This window comes from Thamnophis elegans, chromosome 3, assembly GCF_009769535.1.
Source record: "Thamnophis elegans isolate rThaEle1 chromosome 3, rThaEle1.pri, whole genome shotgun sequence".
NCBI classification, from domain to species: domain Eukaryota; kingdom Metazoa; phylum Chordata; class Lepidosauria; order Squamata; family Colubridae; genus Thamnophis; species Thamnophis elegans.
This window is the reverse complement of record NC_045543.1, coordinates 131,854,893-131,868,734: the sequence shown is the minus strand read 5'-3', so window position 1 is coordinate 131,868,734 and position 13,842 is coordinate 131,854,893. Positions and strand designations below refer to the sequence as shown.

General features: G+C 42.2%; 1 protein-coding gene across 1 annotated transcript in view; it reads right to left on the bottom strand.

Moving 5' to 3' along the window:
- The window catches only part of LOC116506253 (collagen and calcium-binding EGF domain-containing protein 1-like), a gene marked incomplete at its 5' end in the record, with an annotated part of 37,018 nt that extends 34,843 nt beyond the window's left edge, over positions 1 to 2,175 (bottom strand). The window contains one exon of the mRNA XM_032213900.1: positions 2,112 to 2,175. Within this exon, the coding sequence (XP_032069791.1) occupies positions 2,112 to 2,175 (64 nt within the window). The remainder of the gene's footprint in view (positions 1 to 2,111) is intronic.
- Positions 2,176 to 13,842: the final 11,667 nt, after the last annotated feature.

Here is a 13,842-nt window from a genome sequence, read left to right as displayed (position 1 = left end):
AGCAGAGTATATAGTAAGACCCAGATCTATTTAGTCATGAAGCTGATGGGAAAACTGTACATCTGCTGCAGTCAGAGGTGGGCTCCTACTGGTTCGGACCAGTTCGGCTGAGTAGGTAGTAACTTGGCCTGCTATGCCCCCAAACTGGTTCTTTCAATGGCGCCATAGGTGCCACCATCTTGGTTTTTGCTTCTACGCATGCACAGAAGCATTTTATAGTACTGTGCATGCGTGCATAGCGTGCATCAAGGGCACACATGCGCAAGCATGCAGGCATGCAAAGCGCATCCCTGACAAACCGGCAGTAGCAGGACCCAAAACCCACCCATGGCTGCAGTGGATGGGTGAAATTTGGTCTACCTTGTTTTTTTAAACAGAACTTTCCAAAATTGTATTTTTCCAAAAGAAAGAAAGAAAGAAAGAAAGAAAGACAGAAAGACGAAAGAAGAAAGAAAGAAAGAAAGAAAGAAAGAAAGAAAGAAGAGAAATGGAAAGAACAGAGCTGTCGGATGGCCAGGGTAAAACGGAGTGGTGAAAACAGGTGGGCTTGCTATATGAGGAAGCCAGCCAGGTCAAAGGAATATTAGCATTGCATTCAGGCTATAGAGGAAAGCACTGGGTTAAACAAAAGACAGACTCTTTTTATGGCTATGAGGAAGTGAAGTTGCTATCCATTAGAATCTTTTATTAATTGATTTTATTAATACAGGGGTCTTCAGGTTACAACCAATGGTGGGATGCTGCCGGTTTAACAACTGGTTCGGTGAATGTGCGCTTGCGCGTATGTGTGTCCTGCGTTCGCGGGCAGTGCTGAAAATGGAACATTTAGAAGCTCTGATGCTTACATTTCAAGTCAGCCACGGTAAGTAAAACAGCTGGGGATTGCTGTGCCGCGCGATTGAGATGAGTTAGAAAGTAGGAAATAAAGGACAGGATAGAGCAGGAGCAGGTAGGCGGGCCAAGCTGATCGTCAGAGCGAACCGGTTCATTCCCAGCTGATCATTGGAGCTACTGGTTTCCCTGACCAGTCCTGAACCGGTAGAATCCACCCCTGGTTATAACCGTAATGGAGGTTGTAATGCTCCAATACCGACAGTGGATCATGGGATACTTCAGGGGGTGGGGAGGTCTGGAAGATCCAAGACAAGTGGGCCTGTGCCTGCACTAGGCCTCCCAGGATCTCCCCACCCTGAGGTACCCCCTGCTCCACTTAGCAACCCTCACATTCGATTAACAACTGCATTGGGGAGAACAGAGGTGGCTGGTCGTTACCTGAGGCAGTTCATTTAATGTTTGTCCTGACTTCTAACTCTAATGGGCAGACCCCATCCCAGTCATAAACTCAAGGACCTGTCTATTAAATAGCATCCAGCTAGCACCTCAGGTTCAGCTTCGTTTCTTCCCTTGCTGTATTTTTTGGAGGAACCCCTTCCTGAAAGGGTCACTACAGAAACAAAACATCATGTCGCCCTCTTGAAGTTATAGAGAAATGGCGGCTGTTTGGCTTCAGGATGGAGAAATATCAGAAACAAAATCGCAGGCGCTATGAATTTTCCTGCTCATAGGAGCTATCTGTCCTGTAGCGCTTTAGGAAGGGCTGCACAACCCTCTTTGAAGAGTCTCTTCTGAAGAGGAGCTGAGCTAATAATTCATGGACTCAAATTGGAAACTTCTCAGGCCTATCCCATCCCATGGGGTGCAGCCCTCATGGGGGTCTTGTGTGTGGAAGATGTCCGAGTTAAGCAAAGAAATGTGGTGTGTACAGATTTATGCCCAGCTGGATTCAGTATCTTCAGAATTGGGTCAGGGCCCTAATTGAATTTGTCATTTCCTTCCACATGTCATTTCTCACCATACAGTCTTTATGATTTCAGTGTTAGCGATGACTACCCCCACCCTGCTTTCTGAAAGATTTTTGATAAACAAATTAAGATATGGCAAAAGCGTACCAATTCTTTCACATTTGAATAATATAAAACTGGGGACATCACAGGGATTCCTGGTTCATCACCATGCCTATTAAATAAACACTCAACCTTATATTTATATTTATCAAGGGAAGATAGAGTCATGGAACGGATAAACAAGATAAAGAAACATTTATTACATACCTTCGGGAATGCATTGTCCAAGAACAAACTTATAACCTTTACCGCACTTTTTCTGGAAGACAAAAAAAAAGAGGTTGGTGATGAAATCAGTAAATTAAGAACCCTAAAGGTAAAGGTTCCCCTCGCACATATGTATGAGGGTTGGTGCTCATCTCTGTTTCAAAGCTGAAGGGGCCAGCGCTGTCCAAAGACATATCCATGGTCATGTGGCCAGCATGACTAAACGCCAAAGGTGCATGGAACGCTGTTACTTCCCACCAAAGTGGTCCCTATTTTTGTACTTGCATTTTACATGCTTTTGAACTGCTAGGTTGGCAGAAGCTGGGGCAAGTAATAGGAGCTCACTCCGTTACGTGGTGCTAGGATTTGAACTGCTGAACTGCCAACGTTCTGATCAACAAGCTCAGTGTCTAGCCATGAGCCACCGCGTCAGAATCCCATTTTTTACATAAACAATAGGACTGGAAGATGTCATTAAATTCCTCAAAATTTCCACTTGCCTTAATTCTAACAACTTATACCTAAGAAGTTTAATCTACTATTCTGTTTTTAATGTGATACAAAGCTCAAATAATAGCTGTTTACATGTATATGTATAAGCATCTTTCATGTACAGGTAATCTCGACTTACGATCGCAATTGAGCCCAAAATTTATGTTACTAAGTGAGACATTTGAGTTTTACCCATTTTACAACCTTTCTTATCCATAAATAAATTATTGCAATTATTAAGTTAGTAATAGGGCTGTTAAGTGAATTGGCTTTCCAATTGACTTTGTTGTCATAAGGCCACAAAAGTTGTTCATGCCATCCCGAGCCACCTGCAACTGTCATAAATATGAACTCAGTTTGCCAAGCATCCGAATTTTTGATCGTATGGACTATGGGGATGCTTCAACGAAAAACAGTCATATGTCACTTTTTCCAGTGTAACTTCAAATGGTAAACCAAGGACTACCTATTTTTCTACCAAAAATTAAGACAATTAGTGAATTGCCCAACAATTTAGTGCATCAATACCAATGACATTAAAGTTATAATTGACTATGTGGTGCTTTTGACATTCTCACTCAATATATTGCTGAAAGAGACAGGCAGAAAAGTCAGTTAGGGGAAAAAATAAGGATTGTTTGCAACATGCTGAAGGGTGAAGTTGCTTTTAATTAATATTTCTTTAAACGTGTTAGTTTTTAATAAGTGCCATCATCTCTAAGTCATAACGGTAAACAAGCTCTGATACTATCCCCTATATTACCCCATAATATAAAAAGTAGTTAAAAACAAAAGGACAGTATATGAGAATGAGCCTACCTCTCTAAACCCACCATTATATGGCATTATAATAACAAATTATACAAGTCAAGGTTACTTATTATGTTTATTTACTATCATCATCATAATAGAGACTTCTACTTTAGTATAGACCACTACAATAATAGAATTGATAAATGATGTGTGCATCCTATTAGTCACTATATGAACTGTTGAAAAGCGCAATTAGAGCCTCCCTCCCAATTTTCTATCTCCTTAACTTCAGTTCTCTGATCCTCTTCACTGTCCTTTAATCAGGGGTCTCTAACCTTGGCAACTTTAAGACTTGTGGACTTCAATCCCAGAATTCCTCTGCTAGCTTTGCTGAATTCTGGGAGTGAAGTCCACAGGTCTTAAGTTGCCAAGGTTGGAGACCTCTGATTTAATCATTTCTACTTAAATGTGGTGATCAGAACTGTAAGTAGGACTGGAGGTATTTTCATTATTGGAAAGTTATGTCCCAGATTAAAATTTAATTTCTCTTTTTTTTTCAGTTACATTATACTACCTGACTCCTAGCTTACGATCGGTTGTAACTCCAAAATCACTTTCAGATGTACTATTGTGCTAAGAGCTAGTATGGCTTATCTTAGACTGATGTATTTGATTTATTTTACCTAAATGAATAACTGCATTATCTCTGTTCATTTTAATCTGGCATTCCCTGGCCAGATTTTTTTTAAAAAATACTTGAGATTACTTTGACTATTATTTATGTCTTCCAAGGCATTAGCATTATTTATTGCAAACTACATAGTCACTCATCTTATATATGCCATAACCTTGGCAGCTCACAGCAGTATCAGTAAAACACAAACAGATAAAACAATGCTTTATAACATCAACAGTGGACGATTCCCAACAAGCACTGTTTTCTGTCAATGAAGTAAGCATTCCCACTTGTTTCTTCCTCAATGCATAAAAATGAATAAAAATTATGATGACCACATGGCTAAAAACTGCAGATCTTCCACCACCCACTCATTCTCTTTTTTTTCCTCCTGTTTTAACTTTAAGAAAGTTCGAAACATTCTTAAAGATCCATCTCATCATCACTATCCCTTTTTTGAACTATTACCATCTGGCAGACGGTACAGGACAATAAAAACAAGGACAAATAGACTGGGGGGGAAAAAACAGCTTCTATCCCAGAGCAGTAACTATATTGAATTCTACTGGATAGTGCAATATTAATGCAGTATCAGGGGTTTTCAATTCAATTGCATAGAATCAGTGGTAGGATTCAAAAAAATTTACTACCGGTTCTGTGGGCACGACTTGGTGGGTGTGGCATGGCAGGCCTGGTAGCGGAAGGATACTGTAAAATCTCCATTTCTCCAGATCAGCTGGGACTCGGGAGGCTGAGAGTAGATGGAGGCAGGGCCAGTCTGAGGTGGTATTTACCGGTTCTCTGAACTACTCAAATTCTGCTACCGGTCTCCAGAACTGCTCAGAACCTTCTGAATACCCCCTCTGCATAGAATGTGAAGGATGTGTGTTTGTTTTGTTTTTTTTATAGTTTTTATGTATGATGTACACTGAAGATGGCATTTAATTTTGTTGCACAAGATGCAATGACAATAAAGTAAACTTAAACTTTCTGGGTCATGATTGATGAGCATTATTTGAATGTGTTTTTCTGCAGATTTTTAAAAAAATATTAAATTTATATGCTGTCCATCTTGTTATCCAAAGCAAATCAGAGACAGTAGTAGTAAAATAATTTTAACAGCCATGGACTTTTCATAAGTAAATAGCAATGATCCATAACTGAATGCTCCCTGGGGAAAAAAAACTCAAGTGCAAATCAACACAACACTGTGGTGGGAAGCAGTGCTAGCCACAAAAGGAGTTATGGAAATGTGTGACCACACTGAGGAAAAGAGAGAGAGAGATCCTATGGTTGCTGTGGAGGTAACAGAATGAATAACTCTGGAAAAAGCCTGCTACTATTATTTTACTTTCTGACCCTAAGAAAAGTATGTTTCTTAAATGGAGCATTAAAAATATGAATCCTGGCTGCAAAAGAAGGGTATACACACCATTGGTACGAAGAAAGAATGCCTGAAAATGTTCATGTATTTCCTCTAATGATTATGAGCTGCTAGATTTATGACATTTACAGTACAAATGTAGAGTTCATATAGCAAGCAGTTGTAATGAAAGTGCAATTGTCCAAAGGCCTAGGAGGATAATCTTTCTGCCACTGCCTGGCTTAGGATATTGCATGATGTGTTAAGGCAGATGAGTGAAATTGTCAGCTTGTTAACTGAAGTCAAGATTTCAGGCAGGAATTCGTTAAGATTTGGGGCAGAGGTTCTTTTATCCAGGAAGTTCTCAAATTATGGCCACAAATGAGCCCAAAATTCACGTTGCTGAGACATTTGTTGTGAGTATTGCCCCATTTTACGACCTTTTCTAGCCATGGTTGTTAAGGAATCATTGCAGTCGTTAAGCTAGTAACATGGTTGTTAAGTGAATCTGGTTTTCCCATTGACTTTGCTTGTCGCAAAAAACTGTTCACACGAAACTCAGGACACTGCAACTGTCATGAATATGAACCAATTGCATCCGAATTTTGATCCCACAACCAGGGGGATACTGCAACAGTCGTAGGTATATGGTCATAAGTCATTTTTTCAGCGCTGTTATAACTTCAGTGGACCGAAGGGGGCATGGTTTGCATGCTGCCTGCATTCCACAGATGGGGCTTTGCTAGACTTAATCCTAAATCTAGGATTACCTATAGAGGAAGACCATTTATGCCAGGGTTCCCCAATTCCTGGTCTGTGGACCTGTACCAGGCTGCAGCATGCCAGCAACTGGGCCACAAAACAAGTGAACCCCCATCTTGGGATGCAGGCAGCATGCAAAACCACGCTCCTTTGGTCCACAGAAGTTATAATGACATGCCCCCTCTGGTTTGCGGGAAAAACCTTCTCCATGGAACCTGTCCCTGGTGCCCAAAAGATTGTGGGCCTCTGATATGTATTATACAAGATACTTTGCGTAGTCACTATGGTTCTAAGCAACGATGTAATCCTCTAAAGTCTGCTACCGGTTTGGTGAGTCTGCTACCGAGCGTGAGCTTGGCGTGCATGCATGCCTGAGGCGCGCCTGCTTAGCGCTAAAAAAGGAATATTTTGAAGCTTTCCAAGTCTGCAAAGGTAAGTAGAATAGCGAAGTAGGGAGGAAATCCGCTGTGCCACGGGACTTAGCTAGAAAACAGAAAATCTGACTCTTCTAGCTGATATAAATTGTGCATCACAGCTGATTGTCACTAGCTGATCATTGGAAATACCAGTTTGCTCAGACAAACCGGTGCAAACCGGTAGCATTTTATCCCAGGTTGTAAGGTTAATATTAGTTAAATGCCCCATCAGGCTTCTTTGACCAACCTTGTCTCTTGGAATTTAGTTGAGCAAGCATATCTGAGAGACAGCAATGCTTTGATCACCCATTCTTTTAATTTTACATAGAGGTGGTTCTCAACTTTGACCATCATTGAGCCTGAGAAAAAATAGTCATCATGAGACTAACTTAATTTTCTTGGGCAGTCATTAAGTGAACAGGGTAGTTGTTAGGGGAACCCTCTGTCCACTATTGCCTGGTTTTTTGATGGAAACCAGAAGTAAACACTGGTTTCTGGCAACAAATGTGGTAAACCATGATTGTGTCACTTTGGGATACTGCAATTGGCTGTAAATGCAGGCCAGTTGACAAATACCCAAAATGTAGTCATGTGACAGGAGGGGAGGGGCTGCTTTGGAACCTGGAAACTGGGTACCTTGGGGAAGTCCATCATAATTTCAAATTATGGGCTAAGTGATCTATCTTAAATTGAGGGGTATCTGTAATGATTTAAACAAAGTGTTGTTCCACCTTTGGTTTTATTAAAAAAATAAAATGGAGGGATATTAAAAATAAGTAAAATAAGGACAATATACCATATTTTTCAGACTATAATCTGCACTGGTGTATGACACACCAAGATTTCGAAGAGGTAAGTAAGAAAAAAAAGTTTTTGTCCTCTCTGGACCCAGCCAGAAGCACTCTGCAGGTTTCAGCAGGGTTGGGGGGGGGAGACAAAAACGCCCCCGTTTTTGCGAAAAACAGGCAGAAAATGGGCCATTTTTCACAAAAACAGGGGCATTTTTGCCTTCCCCCAGCCCTGATGAAGCCTGCTTCTGGGGACTGGGGGAAGACAAAAATGCCCCCCCCCTTTTTTTGCAAAAATGGGATGTGGAGGCAGGGCTTCAGGAGGCCACAAATGGCTGTATTCGGTGTATAAGACGCACCAACATTTCCATGCTCTTTTTTTTGGGGGGGGGGGAAGGTGCATCTTATACTCAGAAAAATACAGTACATAGCAAACTGCACAGCTAAACCCTACCCCAAATCCCATGCCACAAAATACAATTGTTCAGAAAGCCCTGAACCTTGTAACTATGGAAGCTGCCCAAGGCCTCAATGTACAAACAGAGTTCTACATTTCAATAGATGTTTAAAATCTTCCTTTTGTAGGAAAGCCTAATAAAATATCCTGAACATGATGAAGGATAATAGAAATCTGGCTAAATGGAAGGAGGGGGTGGGGGGTGGGAAGCAGTGTCAGAAAAGTCAATGTTATCATTGAATGTTCATAATTTAAAGAAAGCAGAACATAAAACAGATGAGATTAACAACGTAGCCTAACTCCTATGGGGATTATTTAACATAACATGCGATCTTGCTTTTCTTGAGCAAGATTCTAAAAGATCTGAGAGCTTTCAACTAGCTCAAGATAGGAGCATGTTCCAGGAGAGTAAGGGGGAGTCCATCTGTTTCTAATAATCCCCCGTCCAAAGCAAGTGGTTTCATTTGCCAATTTCTATTTTGCCTGGCATATCTATGAGCAGCGGTCTGTGGGGCATAGCAACCTTTGAAATGATATATTTCATGCACCATTTCAGAACTGATAGGCACGGTATGCATTTTCTTCTGCATTAACATTGAGAGTACATTATGCTCATTGCTTTGTTAAATCTACATAGTTGAAAAAGAAAAGAGGGGGAGGCAGAAAAGTTTGTTTATTGTTAATTCTTATATGGAGAGTTAGCTTGGGGTGGTGGTTAAGGAGCCTCGGACCAGAGTTGGGTTGCTCCCGGTTCAGCCAAGATTGGGTAAACTGGTGGTAGTGGCGGCGAGAGGCTCTGCCCACCTGCCTGGGCACTTCTGCGCATGCAAAGCATTGCGTGTGGGTGTGCACGAGCAAACTGGTAGGGAAGAAAAAGGAAATTCACCACTGCCTCGGACACTTCATCTTGTGCTGGCCGACTCGCTGCGGCCAACTTGCCAGAGGACAATTTGCTATGGCCAACTCACCGTAGGACAATTCAGTGTGGAATAACTCAAGAGAGGGAGAAGTAAATTGCAGTAGGCTTTATCTTGCTTTAGGTTTGAACCTTCTCAAGTCGTCAAGGCTGGGGTGGGTGAGGCTGGGGTGAGAGTGTACTCACTTGTCTCTCTAGTTCAGTGTTTCTCAACCTTAGCAACTTGAAGATGTCCGGACTTCAACTCCCAGAATTCCGCAGCCAGCGAATGCTGGCTGGGGAATTCTGGGAGTTGAAGTCCAGACATCTTCAAGTTGCCAAGGTTGAGAAACACTGCTCTAGTTTCTCCCTTGAGTTATCTTGCACTGAATTTTCTGCAGCGAGTAAGCCATGGTGAATTGTACTGTAGCAAGTCAGCTGTGGCGAGTCGGCTGTGGAGAATTGGCCCATTCTGGTGGTAGGCATCAGGTAGAAATATGAGGACCAGCTGGGTGATTTTCCTTGGGCCAGTCACTTCCTAAGAAGGAGGTAATGGGACTTATCCAATCCATCTCCAAAAATTGGACACGATTGAACGGAAGGGGGGAAAAAAACTTTATAATATTGCTTCAGCCATATGACTCTAAACAGCATCCATTTAATTCCCTTACCAGACTTCTTTAATTTCCTGTCCCCTTCAGTATTATGTAATCATTGAGTAAGCTTGTCTAGACATCACAGGCTGATTTTGTGGTTCCCCTGCTTTTTATGGCCTCATATATTTTTTTCCTTCAGTAAATTTGGGATTCTCCTGAAGATGGTACTGCTATTCTCTCTTTGTAACTTGTACACAAGTTCCTGAAGAAGTAACCAAGATAGATTTGTACTTTGGTAGATAAGTAGGTAGGTAAATAGATATACGTATCTTTTCATGTGACAACACTGAAGAAATGACACTTGGCTACAATGTAAAGTAGTGAGTATACACCTTGTATAACAGTGTAAATTTGCTGTCACCTCAAAATAACGCAACACAATGACATTCATGTCTAAACTGCTGGCAAGATATACTTAAATATTTACAAAATGTGAGGGGGTGTACTCACTTCTGTGATATACTGTAGATAGATAGATAAAACAAATAAGTCAGATGATAGATAGATAGACAGGCAGACGATTAAATAAACGATAGATGAGAAATAAATGAGATAGTTAGAGAGCATGATAGATATAGATGGCTGGATCAATGGATGGATTATGGACGGATGGAGAAAGGGAGAGATCTTCCCAGGAAGGACCCACAGTCCCTGGAAACAAAGTGTACGGATCTCAGAGCCCAGAGATTGTCTTTGAACAGGGGTGTCAAACTCAAGGCCTGGAGGGCCAGATCCAGCCTGCAGGGTGCTTAGATCGGGCCTGTAAACAGTGAAGGATTGGCCCATGGTGCTCTGCCAGCAAAAACGGAGCTTGGGAGGGCCGTACGCGGAGGCTGTTGCAGCCGCAACGGAGCTCGGGAGTCTGTTTTCTCTGGCAGAGTGCTCAGGCCGCCACAGGCACCCTGACATGAGTGACATTGTGCTGGCCATGGCCACCCTGGCCACTCCTACTCCAGCCCCCCCCAAGGTCAAACACAACTCTGATACATCCCTCAATGAAATTGAGTTTGACACCCCTGTCAAACCCCTGTCCTCAACACCCCTGTTGAGGATCTCTATTAATTATTAATAGAGTTGTTATCTATTGTTAGTTGTTAACTATTGATTCTGGCATGCTTCCTGAATTCTGGCACCCATGCAAATAGTGTATTGTACCCTGTTTCCTCGAAAATAAGACCTCCCTGGATAATAAGCCCAATTGGGCTTTTGAGCGCATGCGCTAAAGTAAGCCCTCCTCGAAAATATTGCAACACAGCAGCAGCCATGGGGTGACCATGCTCACCGCCTCCTGCACCTCAAAAATAATAAGACCTCCCTGAAAATAAGGCCAAGTGCTTATTTTGGGGGGTCAAAAGAAAATAAGAGCCTGTCTTATTTTTGGGGACACACGGTATGTATTTCTCATTGATTTATTGAAAAGGCAGACAATTAACAAATGGACTCATGGCGCTTGAGAGAGCACGATATTACTCAATTTCTTCTTCAAAATGCAGACTATCTTGATCATCAAGCAAAAATGGGACAGAATTCCCGTGCCAACACAGGCTGACCCTGTGTAGAAGTCAAAGCAGAGCAGGGTATTGTAGAGAGATGCTGTGGAGCTCTGAAAAGCTGTTATTAATTAACCACACAATTCTACGCAAGCCTACTCAAAAGAACTTGGGCTAGGATCAGCAGGAAAAGTGGGAGGATATAGAACTATATACAATCAAATCTCTATTCAGTCATGAAGCTGACTGGATGCCTTTAAGTCTGTCACTACAGATAGGCAAGAATTTGGCTTGGCTCCTATACAAACCTATACAACCAGAAGGAAGGTTTAAGGTTGTGGAGGTATGATTTCTTGAATGTTTTGCAGATGTTATTTAGAAAGATCAGATGCTGAAATAAGGTCTCGCTCACCTCCTTTTGGCTTCTTCAATGGTAAAATGTAGACTCGACATGAAAATGATTGGGACAATTGTTTCCCCTGTGGTCTTAGCAATGAAAGGCTGAATGAGTCAACAGATGCAAAAAGAATGACTATACACAGGACGTAATTAAAATGCAAAAGTGCTATTGCCCCTTATTTAAAAAAAAGAAGAGAGAAGGGGCATGGGTCTATTGATGGATGCTACATATGATGATTAATATCCTCATAATTATCTTTCGGGTTTGAAGAAAAGATCCAATCAAAATCTATTCAATATATCTTCAAGTCCTACATGTGAATTTCCCCAAGACGGCCGGTTTACCAGTTCCTAAGTATTGCTTTTCTATTATAACGATTTTGAGTTGTTTTGTTCTAAGAAACAAGCAAAAGGAAAGTACTTTAAAAAGTCTGCAAAGAAATCTTTAAACCAATAGTGGATTGTCCCAAATAATTCAAAAGGGTTTGGCCAGCTTTTGTTAATTGTTAATTAAACCAACAGCAGAGACCATGAGCTGTGAGGAAACTCATAGGACGAGAAAGAATGAATCTTTTTCAGCTTACCACACTTGGAATGACTGGTGGATTTGAGACAGTTTGGAAGACTATCCAGAGATGGGATAGGGGGGTGGTCCCACTTTCCTCACTTACAGAAAATGTGGGTGCAAATTGTACTTCAATATAAGTGACTAGACCAAGGGTATCAAACTCGATTTCATTGAGGGATGCATCAGGGTTGTGTTTGACCTTGGAGGGTTGGGATGAGTGTGACTGGGATGGGCATGTCTGTGGTAGCCCAAGCGCTCTGCCAGCGAAAACAGGCTCCAAAGCTCCATTTTTGGCTGTGACGGCCTCCTGCAACCCTCTATCAGTGAAAACAGACCTCGGAAGAGCCCGAAGGTCGACTGTCAGAGGGTTGCAGGAGGCTGTCGCAGCCAAAAACGGAGCTTGAGAGCCCGTTTTTGCTGGGAGAGGCACCGTGAGCCAGTTCTTCACTTTTTCCAGGGCGATCTAAGCCCCCCGCAGGTCGAGTTTGGGTCCCGGGCCTTGGGTTTAACACCCCTGGACTAGACTATCTTCCAATGTATCTGAGGATACTAAACAAGTTTAGGGATAAAGGTGTAAGTAGAGACCTCTGGACCCTAAGGCAGACCTCCTCAATAAGATTGCCCTTGATAAGAAAGCTCAGTGTCATCAGGCTGTGGCTATGGAGTGTAGGCTGGGGAAAGGGAAGAGTTGTGGGTCTCAGATGGTTCTTCTGCCCACCAGTTTCAGTATTGAAAAGTCTCCCTTCACAATCTTAGTCACTCAAAGTTATTCCTTCTATCACCATTTCTCCTCTCAGTCCATGCAAAACACAGCTCTGCATAATTTTAAAAGTCATGCCTTCCCCCCAGAAGAACCTCCGAGTCCCTGGAAGAGTGGCCTCCTGTCCCCAGATGCAAACCAAAAGTAAACTTAATTCAACTTCTTCTAGTTGCACAAAAGATTCAGGATCATTCCCCTTTCCAAATGCAGTTTTTAAGGTCTAAGTGCCAGTCCTTCAAGGTCAACCAAATTTGAAAACCAAAGTTATAAATACTAAAACTATTTTTATTACAGGGTAATGGTAACAGAATCTCACCAGTCTGATATCGTCTTCCCCCTCCGTGGCTTTACCTACAAGAGAACTCGGGACAGTCAAGCCTGAGATTTTTTCTCAAATTACATTTCTACAGTTTTCTTTTATCTGACCATTGCTTTGGTTGTGGCTCTTCTTTCTATCCTTCAAGGTCATTCTTACAGCCCATTACATCAAGATTGTATGCGGCCATTGTATGCTGTCTTTCAGGCGTGCCATGGTGCAATATGCTGAACAACCGCTAGATGGCAGCAAACATTCTTTGTCGCCACCTAGAGGTGATCTGAATTTTGCAGCTTAGGTGGTCATGCCTATATTCACTACCTAATCCTTCACCAAGGAAAAGGAAGAATCAGGTTTGCATAGAATTAGAGTGAATTCTAAGTCCACATAAGTGTTGGGTTCTGGCCGGTATGGCCATACTGGTAGTAGCTGGGAGCAGCTGACAGCATACTGGTATGGTGGCTTATTTGGTCTGCCCGCGTTCTATACCTGTTTTTAAAGCAACCGGGCAATTGCGCACGTGCACACAGCATGCGGCGCCTGTGCGATCTCCGACAAACAGTTGGGTGTCGCAGGGGTGGTGGAATGTGCATGTGTGCACAGCGCATGTGCACGAACAGGACGAGCAGCCCCGTGAGCAGTGCACTGATACTAACATGTTGTGGGATCAACTGTGAGACATTTGAGCTCTGTCTTCCAATATTTTCTTCCTCCCCATCATCAACAGCATCTGCTCCCTTGCTGTTTTAGGTCATTCTTGGCATGCCTCACCTGACCTCACCTTACCTTGCCTGTCAGTTGAAAGCAAAGCATGACTATTCTTCTGACATTTTGATCCATACACAGAACAAAGAGTATGGATATTGCTAATGGGTGAACGGATCCCACTGTAATTTGTAATTTTCCCACCAAATGAACTGGAAGAAGGCAGGGGCAAAAA